Below are 17,034 nucleotides of genomic sequence, written 5' to 3'. Positions count from 1 at the left end.
GAGCAGTGAGAGCCTGGCAGGGCCCCCTGCAGCCTCTTCTTCTCCCACCTTTGGGCAGGGATGGGGCAGCGCCAGCTGGCACCAAAGAGGCACCAGGCGCGGGGAGCTACGGGGGCTTGCCGGCCCCAGGGACCATGTGTCCGTACGTCCTGCGGGAGCTGGCAGTTTGGGGGTAGATGGGCACAGGGCTGTGCCTGTGTGCCTGAAGGGGCACACGTAGCCCTGCTGGGAGCAAGGTTTCATCTGGGAACTCACAGCCAAGCGACGGATGCAGGTGTCTTCGGTGACTGCGGTGCACCAGTTGCGCAGCAGCAAGTCTTCCATCATGATGTTTAAAATCTTCTCCAAGGTCTGCGGCATGGCCAGGATCACCTCCCACATGGCCAGGTCAGTGCTGCAAGCCCAGAATACTCTGTCAGTGAGGCTGCCTCAGCCGCAGGGCCACAAACTGGGCCAGCCCCAGAGGACCCAGGCTGTCCTGCAGCCCCTGTGACTTGGGGAGCACTGAGGGCCCAGCCTGGGCAGGCAGGAGGGGGCTGAGCTGGTGTTCCCTGGGGGCAGGGGGACTCTGGGCTGCCTTGGACAGCTGGGCTGCTGCAGCCCTGGCTGGCCCAGTAGGGCTGGAACACATTGGTGGGAAGGAGGGCTGTGCTCCTTGGGGATGTCCTGCTCTTTGCCATTGGTGAGGCAAGCAGAGAGTCTCCAGGTGCATCTCCCGACGCGGAACAAGCCCTCAAGGATGTTAAGGCCAGGACCTGTCACATGGTGGAGAGAACTGCAGCAGGTTCTTGACTTCTTCCCTGGACATCATGTTGGTCAGCTCGAGAAGCAGGGAGTCCAGGCACTGCCGCGCCGATGCCGTGTGGATGCTGTCCAGGTTTCTCCTGATGCACTCCATGGTCTTTGGCACCTTGGGGGACAAAGTGGGAATGGTGTTGCCAGCAGACCGCAGCCATTGCCACAGCTGCCACTCAAACTTTGGCCCCTTCCATTGCTCTCTGCTGGCTTCAGGTGGCTTCTGGAGCCCAAGAGACCCCGATGTGCGAGGGAGGCAGGGAGGGAGGCAGGGACGGAGAGAGGAACCACGCCTGGAAGAGCTCAAGGGCAGGGCCATGGCCACAGGCCACTTACATCTGTCAGCCAGTAGTCAGGGACCTCCAAGGCTGCGTCCAGCACGCTGCAGGCCCCCTGCTTGTCATGGATGCTGGAGTCTTGTAAAGCTTCAAGGGCTGTGAGGATGATGTCCAGCCTCTCAGCAGGGAAGAGATGTCCTCCAAACCCCTGTGGGAAGAAGGAGGAGCGAAGACATGCCTCACTGAGTGTCCCAAGGGTGCTGCTTAGCTGAGCAGCAAGGGCAGCTCTGGAGAGAGGGCCCTCGGGGGAAGGGGTGAGGATGGGGCATATGGGGCCAGAGTGCTGGCCCTGCAGGTAACCAGGGCTTGCTGGTGGCCAGGAGGGCTGGAGCTGCTGCCGGGACACAGGGGAGCAGCCTTCGCATAGCCCCAGCCTGGGGACAAGAGGAACCCTCTCAGCAGGGCGAGTGAGGCCGTGCCAGCCCCACCGGTTCTGGACCCCTTTGCTCACACGAGATGCCTGCTGATGCTGCGGACAAGATCCCCAGCAAGGCCAGAGCTCATTACCTTGGCAATTTCACAGGGAACTGTTGTTATAGAATATGGAAATCTTGTATCCTTCGATATCACGCGGTGCAGCCTATAATTTTTCATGTCCTTTGTCTGTGAGCTTTCTAAACAGGGGGAAACACCAAAGAGTCAGTAGGGAAGAGTGTCTTTGCCAACAAGCTTGCCAAATGGTGAAAAGCTCTTTCACTAGGAATGGCTGAGGAGGGAGGCTCAGACCCACGGCGAGGAGAGTGGTGGGCAGGGATGTAAAGCACAAGGTGAGGAGTGCTGGGAGCAAGAGGGACCTCAGGGATGATGCAGAAGGAGGAGAAGCAATGGCGTTGGGTGCCGTGGGGGTAGCAGCGTGTCACAGACCCCCTTCTGCTCGGGGTCAGGATGTGCAGGAAGCCCCCTGACACCTGCCTTTAAGACGGCAGGGAGCAAACAGTCAGGGAGCATTCTGGAGGGCGTCACCATCCCTGGTGATGCACAGCTGGCTCTTCTGTTCACTCCTCGGGGAAGATGCGGTTTGGGAAGTGCTCATCGATTGATGGCTTAGACTGGGGGACACCACAAAACAGCGTGGTAGGTGATCTGGGGAGGGTTGGGAAGCACAGCAGCAGAGAACTGCTCCTGGACGGCAGGTGAGCGTCTAGCTTCTGCGGAAAACGATAGCCAGAATGCTGCGGGAAGCTGCTGTGAGGAGCAGAGGAGGCCAGGGAACCTGGCAGAATTCCGTGGGCAGCCTCCACCAAGCACAAAAACAATCCTTCACAATACTCAGGAGAACAAGCAGACATAACAGGAGATGTCTGTGATAGGACAGACGCTGCCCACCACAACTTCTTACCTCTTGTTTCCGTTAAGATTTTGAAGAAGCGATAAAGAACATCCAAAGCTGCGTTTCTCATGGATTCATCGCCACTGCAGAAAATGAAGAGGTGGCCCAGCAGCTGTCCCAGGATGGGGATGTAGAGCTCTCTGGAATCATTGTAGCTGTGCTTGTATTTTTCATAGTCATCTGAGTTCTGGGTGAGGAAGGGACGAGAGACAAAGGGCTTAGTGGAGGCAGAGCCAGCCCCTGAGAGAGCACGGCCTGGGGAGGGAAGAGCAGGGGCGAAGAAGGGACGAAGACCCTCGATTCACGGTTCTGAGGCACTCACGTGCATCCAGGTTTGCCTCGCAGGCACCCCTGAGTGGCAGGATGCTCTGGGATGCAGGAAAGTGTGGAGGGTTCCTTGTGCCTTACCTCGCTCACAAAATAACTGATGATGAAATCACCCAGCCTCTCAATCCTTCTCACAGCTCTCTCACACACAGCTGGGTCTTTGGAGAGGGCAAAGTCCAGCAGCGCCTGCGAGAAGAGAAGTTGCTGGGTTGACAGTGGTCTGCAAATGTGACCTGAGAGGATTCTTTGGAAATTCTTTGCAAATGCCAAACCTCCAAGATATTCTCCAACTCTATGCTGACACTGGTGTTGGGACAGTTGCGTACGAAGGCCGCCAGCATGGTGTCCAAGGCATCCATAGTCTGCAGGGAGGACAGAAGAGCATCGAATTATTTCTGTGGCCCTCCTCACCCCCAGGAGCTGGCTCTGAGCCCCTTGGGAGTTCAGGGGTGGCTTTGGGGCTAAAAAGCCGCTGCGTGCAGACCTCCTGCAGCACAAGATCAGGTCGGGGAAGGGGAAGGCGTGAGGCTGGGAAAGCAAATCTGGGTCCCGGCCCTGCACTGGTCTCTGGTTGTGTCAGCACGGGGAAGCAAGGCAGCAGCTCAGCAGGACTGGGGGTGCCGGTACCTCACCCAGCACATACCTTGGCGTAGAGCGCTCCTTCTGTCTCTGGCATGTCTGACTCGGGAGGTAGAAAGAAGACGCTCTTGCAGCACATGTTTAGGAATCTCTCCTTATTGCCACGCAGTTCTGTTGGTATGGTGTTGCTGAAGGAGAGAGAGAGAGGAGCCTGTTGGACACAGTGCCTCGAGGCTTATGAAGGAGGACACGGACCTCCCTTGGCCAGGCATCCCTGGGAGGGACGGGCAGCCTCCCTGCCAGCTTCAGGGCCACCAGGACATTGCCACCAGGGGCTGGGCACGCACCTGAGGAGGGCGACAGTCTCCATGGCCTTCTGCCGGAATGCTGTGCGCAAGCTGTCCACGGGCTCCTTTTCCAGCAGCGCCTGCAGAGCACAAGCAGGATGAGACCTTGGAGCCGCCGGCACACAGCAGCAGCAGAGCCAGCGCTGCCCCAGCCCTCGCCTCCCAGGGGGCTGGTGCCGGGGGGCCTTGCCCCTTCCCCAGCCCGCTGCTCATCCTCTCACCATGATGTTCTCCACCAGCTTATGTTTGCTGCAGAAGCCATGCAAGTTCATCGGCACACCCCTCTCTGTGACACATCTGCACAGATCGCAGATTTTGCTGAGGAACAGCATCTTCTGCTCCTCGTCGTCCTGGCAGCCACAAAGACACCAACAGAGCATTAGGGGGACACCCACGGCCAGCAGGACCAAAGCCTTGAGGGGTCTGGGGCTGTGTGGGACCCCTGGAGGGCAGCGCCAGGAGCACAGTTGTGATGCAAGCGGCTGCCATTACCTTTTTTGTGCCTCTGACATACGCCCTGATGAATTTCACAGCCGAGTCTCTGCACAGTTTCCATATATTACCTGGAAAGGAGGAAAGCAAAGAGTGCTGCAGAGAGGGGCTGAATGCAGGGGTGAGGAGAGGAAGGGCCCCAGCCCCAGAAGGACGTGGGGAGGCCGCGGGGATGCCCAGAGGCTGCAGCAGCTCCGCTGGGAAGAGAGGCTGAGGGAGCTGGGCTTGTGGAGCCTGGAGAAGGCTGCGGGGGGACCTCGCTGCGGCCTCCCCGTGCCCAAAGGGGCCTCCAGGAAAGCTGGGGGAGGATCTTCATCATGGACTGCAGCGACAGGACAAGGGGTGACGGCCTTAACCTCAAAGAGGGCAGGTTTCTTTCGGACAGGCAGGGATTTCTCTCCTTCACGCCCAGGGCAGTGAGGCCTTGGCGCAGGCTGCGGTGCCCCCTCCCTGGCACTGCCCACGGCCAGGCTGGGTGGGCTTTGGGCAGCCTGGGCTGGGGGGAAGCATCGTGATCGCCGAGGTCCCCCCCAGCCCAAAGCGTCCTGGCATTCTGTGGTGCTGCGGAGGAAGCTCGGCCCTGTCAGCCCAAGCGCCGCTTTACCCAGGGAAGGAGTCCTGGAGTCAGGCTGCGGTCTCTGTGTCCCCAACCCTCCCCACCCCATCCCGAAGACCCTGACTCACTGGGATCCAGCCACTGTACGTCGTCCTGGCTCTCCTCTACCTGGCTGCTGCCCGCTGCCTGAGCAATGGCCTCTGCTGGTCTCCTGTCCTCTGCCGGGCTGCTGTCCTCTTCCGGCAAAAAGGCCTCGACTGGGGTTCTGTCCACTGCCAGCAAGCTGTCCTCTGCTGGCCGGTTGCTGCCCCTAGAAGACCAGGTCTCCTGCCAGGCCAGCCTGGGCTGCCTGGGGGGCATGCCTCCCTCCTCATCAGATTCAGAAAAATCCTCTGGAGTGGGAGAGTTCCCAAATAGAAACCGGCGGCTCCTCCGGGCGGGCGGTTGCGGCATTGTGGGACGTGGGCTATGCTCGGGGACTCCTCGAAGGCCCTGTGCTCCTGCCCTGTCCGTCACTGCCGTGCACCGACACTGAGGGTCCGAGCCACGGCTGCGCTCTTATAAGGCGGAGCCCTGGGGTGTCACCAAGTGACGTCACAATGGGTGCCACTGTGACACGCGCCTGGGCTGGGTGGGCACCCATTGTGACGTCACTTGGTGACACCCCAGGGTGCTGCCTGACGCGAGCGCAGCCGTGGCTCGGACAGCGTGCACTGGGTTCAGTGGCCAAGGCAAGGCCACGGGACTGCCACTATTGGAGGCAGCTCACAATGAGAGAGATCCCAGAGATCACAGCCAGAGATCAGAGGCTGGACTCAATGAACTTGAGGTCTCTTCCAACCTAGAAATTCTGTGATCCCCCAGAGCAACCCTGTGGCATCAGCACACCCTTGCCCACATAACTGCTCAGCTCTGAGATCTGTACCTTTGCTACACTCTCACTCTGGTCTCTCATGTGAAAGTAGAGTGGGAGGAGGCTGCTGTGCACTGTCCTCTTCATTTCCTTCTTCCTTTGCCGCAGCACAGCCTCCACCATGGCTTGGAAGAGGCAGATGGAGTGCTCCCGCACCTGGCTGGACTCCTGGCAGGGAGGAGGACAGGAGGAATTTCAGCATTAGCGTGGCCGATGTGAAGGGAGCTCCCAGCACTGTGAGATGCTTCAGCGCTGGATCCTTCCCAGAGGAGCTGCTCAGGGGCAGCTGCAAGGCCTGGTGCCCGTGAAGGGCAACGCAATCGGTTGCCATCGCAGGCTGCCCGCCAGCCACCCCACTTTCGCCACCAGCCGCACCAGCCATGCCCAAGCAGAGCTCCCCAGTGTTGTAAGTTGCCCCCTTAATTAATTTTCGGAGAGCATTGCATTAATAATAGAAAGGAATGTATTGAGTAAGCAACAGCAAGCAAAACAGCGCTGGGCGGCCACGGAGTCTCGGCTCCACCAACGGCACGCACCTCACCCCCGCCAGCATCCCTTTTTATATCTTGGTAATTCCGGGATTACGCAGCACATCCTGGTATATTCTGCGACTGCGCGCACTGTTGCTAGGGGGTCGTCTCTGTCCCTCTGGTGGTCGTGAATATGAAGGCTGTAGTCTTCCTCGGCGTTGTGGTCCAACTTCTTTTTTTATTTGGTCATGTTGGCCCAGCGTGAGACAGGAAGGCAGGATGTTGATAAACTAGTTTAACAACTTATCAGGAGATGGTTACATGAGCTTTGCAGCAGGGTCTTTGAACAAAAGAGGCAACTGAGATGCAGAAGGAGAGAAGGGGAGGGGGTTCTCTTTTTTGTTACATTAAGCAAAAGAATTTTCATAGTGTCTAGCCAAGCATTATACAGCTCCTTACTTCAGCAGGGAGCCTTTGCAACTCCCGCTCCTCAAGAGGAACTCCTTGTTTTTACAAAAGACAATGAACAAACATTTATTGTGTATTACAGCAGGTAGGGCGCTGTAACCCCCTCCAGGTCCCCTCTTCCCACCCTGCTGCTGGGACCAACGTGGGGGGAACATGGTGCTGCTACCCCTGGTCTAGAGCCAGGCTGGAGGCACTTGGCCTTCCTCTTCTCTTCTTCCTCTGCACCTCAGGACTGAGCTGCTCGGGCTCCGTTTACTGTGTAGCAGCTCCCTGGAACAAGGCGTTTGAAAACATCTTCTGGCTAGACACATACCTTAGCATATTAGAAGGTATTTTTAGTACCTCTGGCAGAACGGATCAAACTCGGCTTTCAGCTCTACTAATGGAACCCTGTGGACTGTGCTGGCATCGCCTCATATTCGTACTGAGGTAGCAGCTGAGCAAAGTTTACTAAATAGTTGTGTTTACTTCACACAAGACAAAAAAAAAAACAAGTAGAGAAAAACACCAGAGGGGTTCCTGACGTACAGCAGGCTGGGGTTTTTGTGCTAGGAGCGTGGCTCGGGCTGGTAGACGCTCCGTTTGCTGAAGAAACAGCAGCACACAGCAAGGGCAAAACACGCCGAACGTTGCCGCCCGAGTTTGTGATGACTTTGTTTTTGCACAGGGATAAATATAACCACGACCATTTCATACAGCAAAACACTCTGTGATGAGTGCATGAGTACAGTATAAGTGGCCTTACTGATTACAGGAGCTATAAACACGGGCTGGAAACCCTTGTTCCCCTCTGCAAGTCGGAAGCCATGGCAGCGGAGGGAGGTTTTACAGCTAAATCATTAAAAGCCGTGGCAGAGTGGTTTTTCTGGAGGGCTCCGAGTGTGAAGCTGCTGCTCTGCCACCCGACCAGCCATGCCAAGGCGGTGGGAAGCATGCCACCACAATTACACACTCGGAAGAGGGGAAGGCTGAGCTAGCTACCATATTCTTACCGTGTAGGCTGGTTAAAAAAAAAAAAAATGTAACATGTAATGATTCCTGCCTTATTGCAGTGTTTGGCTTTCAGATATAGCCCTGCATGGGAAGGCAGGTATGACGTTGGAGAGAGCCAAATGAGCATTTCCTGCTTTTAAGTCATGTATTGTCAGGAATCTGGCCTGCTGGAAACACCCTGCTCATCACACCCAGCAATGCCACCTCCCTCGGGCCTGGCGAGCACCGGTCCACAGCTCAGGTCCTTTGCGTGCTGATTTTCGGCGGCACGAACCCGAGCTCTGTGTGCCTCCCGCATGGGAAGCGGCTTAGCTCCCCCAGAAACTCAGGGACTTGCCAGAGGCCTTAGATAAGTAGGCAAGATTTGTTTTAGCCGCCCTCAGCATCCAAGGTATTTCCTACTGTAAGAACAAGGAAACATTGAGGACGCTTCAGCTGCCATATTTGTTTATCTTAGGTCAAACTGGGGAGATTTTCCAGAACCGCTGCTGCAGCTGTGCTTTGAGAGGCTGCCCTTCCAGCGAGTGCTTCTCTGCTGACACCATGATGACAAAAAAGCCTCGCTCAGATCTTCGCCGAGCTCCAGGGGCAAGGGCACAGGCAGCTGCTGAGCAAAGCTGCGCGGATGCCTCCGGACACTCCCCGGGTATGCCTCATTCACCTTGACCTCGGCTGGGCCAGCACGGGGGAAGCCAGGAGGGAGAAGAAAATCACCGGCGCTTGCTCCCTCCAATTTCTGAGCAGGAAATTACTGCAGGCGGACGTGGAGATGGGTTTCACGTTGAGATTCCCCGAGCCTGCGAATCCTAAGTGCCCTAAGAGGGCAACCCCACAAAAGGTGGAGGCAGGTGCTCAGCTGCTGGGGGCTACAGGAATGACCCGGCGGGGTTTTCACACCTCCTGCCTGCTCCTTGCAGTGTCCTTCAACCCACCACCCGTGTTTGCTGGAAAGGCAAGGGGAAAAGGAGAAAACAACCTCACGGCACCGTAAAACGGGAAAATTCGGCCCAATTCATCCTAACAAGGGAAAAGCAGACCCTAGAGCTGACCGTTTTCACAGCAGATGGTTTCACAGCACACATGAGGTCCTGGCTGGATGACGCCGAGCGGGCGAGCAGGGAAGGGCCCCACAGGCCAAAATGTTCCGACCCGGGCTCTGATCCTGGAATCTGATTCATACGAGTGCAGCCCGGTGCCTCCCAGCTGCTCTACTTAATGGTGTAGATCGGATTGCAGCCTCCCAGGTGCCTAAATTTAGCCCCCAAAATCCATACATCGATTAGTTTGACATCCTCAAGTGCCACGCACCCATTTCAGTAGGAATTACAAACGCTGGTTCGATCCAAAGGCTTGGTTTGAAGGCCTTGGCACGCTCCTCGATGCCCTCAGGGGCTCAGGCTGACAAGGGCAACACGAAACCCGGTGCCCCAACCCTGTGAGACACAGATCACCTCTGCGCTGCTGTGGGATGATTTGTTTTGAGCTGTAACAGCTCCTGGCACACCGTGCCAGCAGGGAACTGGCCGCACGCTTGCTGCGTGCTGACTGCTCTCTCTGCTGGCCAACTGAAAAATTTTATTTCCACGAGATGGGCCTGCAGAAATGCATCAACCGAGAAAATGCGTGTCAGAAAAATAGAGCTTTTTTTTTTCCCCTAAAGTCCCAAACAGGCACGTAAAAGAGGTTGAATTGAATAAATGATATTCTTAACAAAAAGGAAGCAGCAGAGGAGAAAGAGGCAGGACAGACATGGGTCTTCTGTCCCATCCCAGCTCACTGCATCCATAGTTTGGTGGAAGTGAGAGGACCGACCCATGGGACAGGGTGACCCCAGCGTGGATGTCAGGCCGTCAAGGCCTTGCCCTAACATTTTCAGTAGCAAACGTTGTAGTGTTGGGTTACTGGAGAATTTCCAGTGACCACCAGCACAGAGAAGCCAGGAGAGAGTGGGACTGTGAGGAACTTTTTTCTGTTTGTTCAATGCCTAATTCAAGGGTGACCGAGTCCAAAAAGCCACCACACGGGGACTCTCAGCACATAAATACTGTAATAGGAATGGACTACAGAAAGTCAGGACTTCTCTGTGGGAAAGGACAAGCTAAAGAGTGAGTAAAGAGAAAAAGGAACGTTTCTTCATGCTGATTTTTAACTTCTACATTCTGAATAATGGTTGTCTCTGTTCTCCTTAACAGCCTTGATCCTGAAATTAGACCAAACGTGGCAAATTCTCCTATCTGAGCCTCACTAAAGGAAGCGTGCCATGGATTTCAGCCACCAGGAACCAGCTCAGTAGTTTAATCAAGGAGCAAACTCATGTCTGGAGGGATGACAACCTGATGTTCTACAGCTCAATGGCTCTGTTGAGTGACGCCCAGGTGCTGGGTTTATGTGGCGAGGTTTTGGTAGTGGGGGGAGCTGCAAGGGTGGCCTCAGTTTACAACAGAGCAACACGTTTATGGTGGGATGTCAACCTCTGATCTGATTTATTAAAAAAAAAGAAGTTGACTCTTTTGTAATAAAAATAAAAGACTTTATTCAGTTCAGTGTACCCTGGGTACTGTATTTGCCCAAACGCTTATTCCATATAAAGAAATGTAAACCATTCATAAATACAATGTAAGAGCAGCAAAACAAATCAACAAATCCCCTGCAACACCCAGGTGACTGCCCAGACAAGAGCACATCACCACAGGTGCACTCAGAGCCTTCCAGGTGGCTGGCAACAGGACAAGAAGCAAAGCACTCGAGTGGGAACACAGGAAACTCTGGTTGCATACTGGAATTGTATTGAATTCATGCCTGGGATCAAATATTGGAACACTGTGCCCAGAGAGGTGGTGCAATGGCCGTCCCTGGAGTTGTTCCAGGCTAGACCAGACAGAGTCTTAAAGCCCCTCAGTCTAATTGCACCGGCTCTGAGCAGGGTCTGGACTGGATGACTTGGGGATGCTCCTCCCAGCCTGGCAAGGTACAGGCTAAGGAATGAAGTACGGGAGCAATCAAAGTCTCTGCATCTTTAGCTACCTACCAACGTCCCAAGGATGACCTGGAGGCTGGCTGAGACAGGTGTTTCATAGCCTGGAATTTCTAAAAATGCTTCACAAGGCTGTACCTGTGCTCCCGCCCCCACTCATAACTCATTTATACCCAAGTGAAACGCCAAACTTTCTTAGAAAGCAACACAAAAACTGTGAATTAACTTGCCTGTAGCTTAAAACCACAATAAACTTGGCTCTAGACACAAGACATGTTCCTTTGACCCCACCTTCTCTAACAGAAATACATGGTAGCATTGTATTATTAAAAAAGCAGCAAAACCAAACGTGCACAGCATCAACAAACTCCACCAAAACAAAACTTCACCACACTTCTCTCCATCTGGGAAGAAAAGGAGAGAATAAACACATGGCAAACATTAGCCAGCTTGGCAAACACCTGGTTCGAGTAAGCTGAAACGCCGTGTGATAAAAAAAAGTGGGGTAATCACCGTGTTAAAAATTCCCTTTCCAACCCTAGGCAGGTTGCTTGGCCTCTGTTTCAGCTCCCCACTGCAACATTTCATACCTCTTACTCTCTGCTCAGTTTCTGAAGACCAGCAGTTCGTGTTTGATAACAGCAGTGGCAGCTGCCAGGAAGCACGCTACACTTTACATGTTCGGAAAAGGCAAGCACTGCAGAGCCCCATTTTGTCCCCACACACTGTGCTGGCTGGATACGCTTCCAAAGCACATGTCCAAAAGCACATTTATTTATTGCACCCACCTCTGACTGAATCATTCAACTCTGTTAAAAGGAAAAAGGAGTCCTGCCAGCTCACCTGCTGTTTCAATGCAGGGGTACGAGGGAGGAGGTTTCTGCCATTTCCCATCTGCATCTTTCATGTGAGATCTGTCCGAAGCAAACGTCTCCAGGTACAGATCTGCTCGTATCATCCGGATTTTCCTAAACAACAATGCACAATTGTATCAAGAGATATATGTACATAACGCTGCATTAGCCACTCTGGAGAAGAGCCCTTTCTTCCTCCCAGGGAGCCTTGGCTTAGTTAAATACTCCACTCAGAAACACTGGGCTAAGCTGCTGGGCTGTTAAGAATAAACATCAGCAAGGAAAGGCTTTTGATGATTAAACAACAGCAATTAAAGAGCTTTAGAAAAATAATGCAGTGCATTGAGTTTCTTGGAGTATAACAGAAGACTTCTATCAGTATATATCCACAGAGACAACTTCAACTTGGACTTCATGAAATAAAATTCATGCTCTTCATCTTTATTTTTTTTGTCCTCACCTGTGAAATTCAGGATGAAGGCTGTCATCCAGCCTGAAGGCCTCCGTGCTGTACATGTCAAAAGGACAGGGGAATGGCAGCTCTGTGTCAAGATCATAAGTGAAGTTCTGCTCCCCACTGGAGACACGAAGTAGGATAACGTGGTAGTCCTGGGAAGAACGGTAATTGTCAGGAGTTAAACAGTTGTTAACCAGAAACCGGCACAGGGAGTAGAAAAAAAGCCTCCTGGAAGCTGAGGCTACAGCTTCTCTTCTTTAGAGACTGCTTTCTGATGCTCGGGTATCACGCCTGTGATGTTCCAGCACCAGGAGAGACGTTTCCTAATGCCTGCCTCAGCCCTCGTGCCTTTTGGTAAGCCTTGCTATTCTCCCCATTACTTGTAGCCTTCTTTGATATCAGCCTGGGCAGCTAACCTGAAGAGTACGCTAGTCCTCATACCACATCTTTGATTCCTTAACATGTAGGAAACACGGGTATGGCAGGGGGTTGGAGAAACTCCAGTTATTATTTTCAGTGTTAGTTACTTACATTCATTGCAGTTTTCCAAAAAGTAAATTGAAGATAGTTGTTGTTAACTCCTATTCCTTCTCAGATCATCCCGATAACACTTGGACCTCTTTTTAAACCAAGCCTTTTGTACAATATAAACACACTGATAATTTTCCAGAAAATGATTCTGTAAGGACAGAATTTCAGAAATTCATAGATTTTTTTTTTTTTAAAACAGAATTTCTGAAACAAATTGCCACGCAAAATTGATTTTTTCCCTCCCATACAGTATAACCATAACTACACATCTTTAAAAGGAATTCTGTAGTGGCAACTACTGAACTACATTAAATTAAATGACACGCCAAAAACTCTGGAAGAGCTTACATACAAGCTGGCACCTGAAGACATATATTGCTCACGTTTTTCCATCCCATGTCAGACCTATATGGATATTTTCACCTGTCAGCTTGTTACAAGACATCTATTTAACATCCTACAAAGCTGGCGGGCCCCAACAAAACCAGACAGTAATTTTCACAGAACTGTTGTGCACTCTTACCGATGCTAACTAAGCTTTGTCACCTGGTGGTTTTATGGGCCATCTCACTGCTATTTCCCTGTGAACAATAAAAGGGTTGCATTTAGGCTGCTGTAGAAGAATTATAAATACTAATACAGAACTACAGGACGGCTGAGGTCGGAAGGGACCTCTGGCACATACAGAGTGCTTCCTGATGCTCAGGGGGGACATAAACCTAAATTCATTCCAGCAGAGGTATCTAACACTACCCACATCTGATCCTGCAGACCTCAGCTACAGAGGCACGCACTTAAATACTGACAAAGAAAGAACAGAGGGCCTTACCCAGACAACAGGCTCATCTCCATGCCCTGACTTCTGTTTCCAGAGCGGGACCTGAAAGTTAAGCAATTTGGCATAAACCACTCCTGACTTACAGAGATTAGTTTCACGTTGGGTAAGTTCTTTGCTAAACTCTGCATTTCATCAGCTTGTGTCAGTGCTGCTGTCAGAAAGCTTGCTCCAGGTTTTATCTTTCAGAAACATTAAACTGGGCGCTATTCTGGACCATATAATGTAATATTCCCCCTAACCTGATGGATGACAGGGAAAAATCATCCCACAGCCCTTAGGGGCACCGTGATTCCTTCTTCCCACAATCCAAGCGTGACAGGTAAGGACATTCATAGAAACATTCAGGTTGGAAGAGACCTTTAAGATCATCTAGCCCAACCTTTAACCTTTAATTAAGATTGATCTGTTGTTTTAGGGCAACTTCTTTTAAGCTTGGAAAGAATGCCGTGAACCTTTTGTTCCCCTGAGGGTATCCTTATCCTTGGGGCTTCTAGAGGAGAGAGCAGGGCTCTCTTCTGGTGCAGCAGGTCGAGCTGTTTCCTTTTACTGCTTCTCAGGTTCTGGTGTTGCCTTGATGTCTTGAGCAAATACTGCGTGGGGTCTGGAGGCCAGAAACAAATGAAATTCTTCATGCTCCCAGGTGCTGCTGCCTGCGTGCCTCTCAGCTGCTGCAGGGGGGCCTGGGGCCAAGACTCACCTACCCCAGGCTGTAGTTAAAAGGCCTGGGGTAGTTAAAGCGCCTCCCACCTCCCCCCGCCTGTGGTTTACCACCCCCACGGAGCGCACAACTCACCCACTCACCATCCTCCTCTCGTTGGAGATGAAAACCGCGTAGAACTCTTCCACAGGGCGCTCCCCCCGACTCCTGATGTAGTCGCACAGCTTCCACACGTTTTCCTCACTGCAAAACACAACCGTCGACGGCACCGTTTTCTTTTCAATCCCCTTTTCACCTTCACTTCCAGCAACCCAAACCGGGCCGGGAAGGTTTCCCTGCGGGGTTTTTAGCTCCGTTTTCAACTCCCCCCTTCAGCGTGCCGCCAGCCTCCACTCAGGCGCCGGCCGCCATTTTCAGGCGCCTCCCTTACCAGTAGCAGCCGGTGTAGGCGCAGGCGGCTCGGGGAGGCACCGCCGGCCGGTACCGGTCCTCATCCAGCTCCGCCATGCTCCGGGGGCAGATTTCCCGTGCTGGGGAACGGGGCCGGGCTCCTGAGGGAGCCGCCTGAGGGCGGGCGCGGAGCCCGTGAGGAGGCGGCGCCCGCCTGAGGGGGCGGCACGCGCCGCTTCCCGCCCGCCAAAAGGCTCAAACGGTGCTGCGCCTCCCGCCTGTAACCCTCCGCCGGCAAAGATTTAAAAAATACTTCCAAAAAAAAAAAAAAAAAAAAATTAAAAGAGCGGGCGAGGGCCGGCCCTCAGCGAGGGCCGGAAGAGGGAGCCGCGCCGAGGAGGGAAGAAAGGGGGGAGGAGGGGGATGGAGGGCTCCGTGTGAGGCGGAGGGATCCTCAGCGGGCCGCGGCGCGGGGCCGCCTCAGCGGGCGCCGCGCCTCCGGGAGGCCCTGCGGCGCCGCCATGGTGGTGCTGAGGCGCAGCGCCGGCAGCCGCCGGCGGTCCCTGGCTGCCATGGACTCGAGCTCCGAGTTCTTCTCGCTGCAGCCCGGCGGCAGGAGGACGAGCAGGCAGAGAGCAGCCCCGGCCGTGAGTTCCCGCGGGGTTCCCTCCGAGCGAGCCCGGGCGGGGAGCTTTGGGGGGGGGTTCGTTCACCAGCCCCCCACCCCCTCAGGCGGCCCCGCGGGCAGGTGCACGCGGGGGGTGCTGAGGGGGCTCGGAGAGCAAGGCTAAAAATCAGGGTTAATTAGTGCTGAAGTAAAAAAACGTTAGTTAGGGGGTGTAATGTGGTTACGACTTCCCTTAAGGGGTTGATGGTGTTAGGGAAAGCCCGAATTTGCTCTTAGGGACGATTTGTGTGTCTGGTATTTCATCCACACCATTTCCAGCTCCGTCTGGCTGCTCCCATCCCCGCTCAGCATCACCTGAAGGAATTGGCTGCTGTACACACAGCTAGCTAGAGCTCAAGCTCTGCTCTTCCCAAAGGCAGAGCAGAACCACCTCAAAGCACCTCCCAGCTCTCAGGGCGAGCCCCGCCTCCGAGCGGTGCTTTCAGCTCTCCGTGCCGCCGAGCTCAGCGTTCTCGGCTCTTTGGGTTCAGGCTGGGGTTTTGTTTTGCTCTTTCTCTTCCCCCTTCTCATTTCAAGTCTACTGAACTAAGCAGGAAGCAGCCCTTGGGGTGTCGTCTCTTTGCAAGCAGGCGCTGGAGGCTGCTTCAGTGTAGAGGAATGGCTTGAGGGCAGAGGTCACCTAAACATTAAGCAATTAGATGAGGACGATCTTGCCAAATACCGCACACCGCTAGTATAAGATTGGGCTAACCGTAAAACATAAGGCCTGCAGCTGACAGCTGTAAAAGGGATAGAAGAACAGTGTCCTTGGAGCAAGGAATACAGTGTCCTTGGGGCTATAGTTAGCTCTAAAAAGAGAACTTGTGGTTATAGCTGTCTGCACTAACAGGATATAGCAATAATCAATCATAAGCTTAGCTTTTGTAACATGTATGACCTAATTATCTTGTACCGTATATATATCGACTGGGCTATCTAGTAAAGTTGAAGCATACTGATCACTCATATTGAGTGCTTGTGTCTTCCTTCCGTCGACAACACTTCAGTATCTCCACTTTGCCGTTGCAGTGTGCATGAGAAGCGGTTGTCAAAGCCTGCAAGGACTTGAGCTGCCCGTGGCACGTGAGGGAAGGCTGTGCAAAGTCAGGCAGGGCAAACAGCTGGCCCGCTTTCCTTGTGGGAGCAGGAATGAGGAAGTTAAATGTAAAGTTTTCACTGAAGCGAAAGCAGAATCCTTCTCATGAAACAGGTTGTAAGGTGTGTTTGGTTTGGTTTCTTTCTTTGTGTTTTTTCACCTCCTTGCAGAACTTTCCCATGCTTCGAGGCACAGAGTCACTCCTGTTTCGTTTGTAGGACCGCCAGCCTTTGCTGGAGCACTCATATAGCAGAGACATGTAGAAGTGCCCTAGATGACAGAGATGGCGATCCTGCTCCTAGCTGCTTGTTCACATCCTAATGTCTCTTCCCTGACTTTCTGGTGCGCAAAGACTCGGCAATAGCAGCTTTTGCAGTTTTCCCGATACCAGCAAGCCATTTACCTTCAGTTATTCGGCGTATTTCATCCATCTAGATTAAGGAGCATGCAGCAGAAAGTCTCAGGTAAACCGGAGTCTGATGGCTTCGTCTTCTCCCAAGTTTCCAGTCCCAAGGAGTCCTGTGGCAGACCGTAAGCGGCAGCTGTCCCTCTGGAGGCTGTTTGTCTGCAGCTTTACAACCCCGCTGTGATTCCTCAGGCCGAACAAGGTCGTTTTGTTGTGACCTGTACTTGACACCCGTGTGCTCCAGAGTTCCCTTTTTGTTTGGGGAAAGTGGGAAGTGGCCCTTTTCTCTGCTGAGCCTTCCTGAGTCATCTGCGTAGGGACTTGACACCAGAGCTCCTAGCCTAAACACACTTACCTGTTTGGCTGGCACTTGAGCATCTGCTTGCTTCCTTAGAGACACCCAACAGCTAACTTCTTAGAAGCAATTGTTGATCACTTCCCATAGTAGGAGGAAAATAACTTTCAAACTACTACAAAATTCCTTCCTGCAGTTTCCTTGCTCTGGTTTAGCCACTTGCTTCTGCTGAATTTCACTTCTTGAGTGCGTTTTTTCAG

General features: G+C 53.3%; 2 protein-coding genes across 3 annotated transcripts in view; one reads left to right on the top strand and one right to left on the bottom strand.

Annotated features, from left to right (window-relative positions):
• The window catches only part of LOC106020683 (adenylate cyclase 10), a 168,434-nt gene extending 158,288 nt beyond the window's left edge, over nucleotides 1-10,146 (top strand). The window contains 1 exon segment of the mRNA XM_072023737.1: nucleotides 9,801-10,146. Within this exon segment, the coding sequence (XP_071879838.1) occupies nucleotides 9,801-9,806 (6 nt within the window). The 3' untranslated portion in view covers nucleotides 9,807-10,146.
• On the bottom strand, nucleotides 1,581-15,954 carry LOC113841736 (uncharacterized). Of its 2 annotated transcripts, XM_072023746.1 has the most exons (13): nucleotides 14,351-15,946; nucleotides 14,064-14,163; nucleotides 13,254-13,304; nucleotides 11,897-12,045; nucleotides 11,426-11,550; nucleotides 4,209-4,279; nucleotides 3,938-4,066; nucleotides 3,717-3,796; nucleotides 3,434-3,557; nucleotides 3,063-3,152; nucleotides 2,872-2,976; nucleotides 2,473-2,650; nucleotides 1,581-1,747 (listed from the first exon to the last, which is right to left on the bottom strand). In XM_072023746.1, the coding sequence occupies exons 1-13, from the start codon at nucleotides 14,425-14,427 to the stop codon at nucleotides 1,581-1,583; spliced, it is 1,446 nt and encodes a 481-aa protein (XP_071879847.1). In that variant the 5' UTR covers nucleotides 14,428-15,946. The 2 variants fall into 2 exon arrangements, with proteins under 2 accessions (XP_071879847.1, XP_071879846.1); XM_072023745.1 differs by having other exon boundaries at nucleotides 1,604-2,650; nucleotides 14,351-15,954.
• Between the last annotated feature and the right edge of the window lie 1,080 nt (nucleotides 15,955-17,034).

The sequence above is a fragment of the Anas platyrhynchos genome, chromosome 15, assembly GCF_047663525.1.
Source record: "Anas platyrhynchos isolate ZD024472 breed Pekin duck chromosome 15, IASCAAS_PekinDuck_T2T, whole genome shotgun sequence".
Taxonomy (NCBI): Eukaryota; Metazoa; Chordata; class Aves; order Anseriformes; family Anatidae; genus Anas; species Anas platyrhynchos.
The sequence above is the reverse complement of the archived record's forward strand: the minus strand, read 5'-3'. Positions and strand labels throughout refer to the sequence as shown.

Bases quoted from the DNA above. Each gene is read 5' to 3' on its own strand.
- LOC113841736 (XM_072023745.1), bottom strand. From the start codon at position 14,427: ATGGCGGAGCTGGATGAGGACCGGTACCGGCCGGCGGTGCCTCCCCGA. The intron at 3,558-3,716 runs GTGCGTGCCCAG...TCTCTCCTTCAG, and splicing joins GAGACTGTCGCCCTCCTCAG to CAACACCATACCAACAGAAC. The intron at 3,153-3,433 runs GTATGTGCTGGG...TCCTCCCTGCAG, and splicing joins AAGGAGCGCTCTACGCCAAG to ACTATGGATGCCTTGGACAC.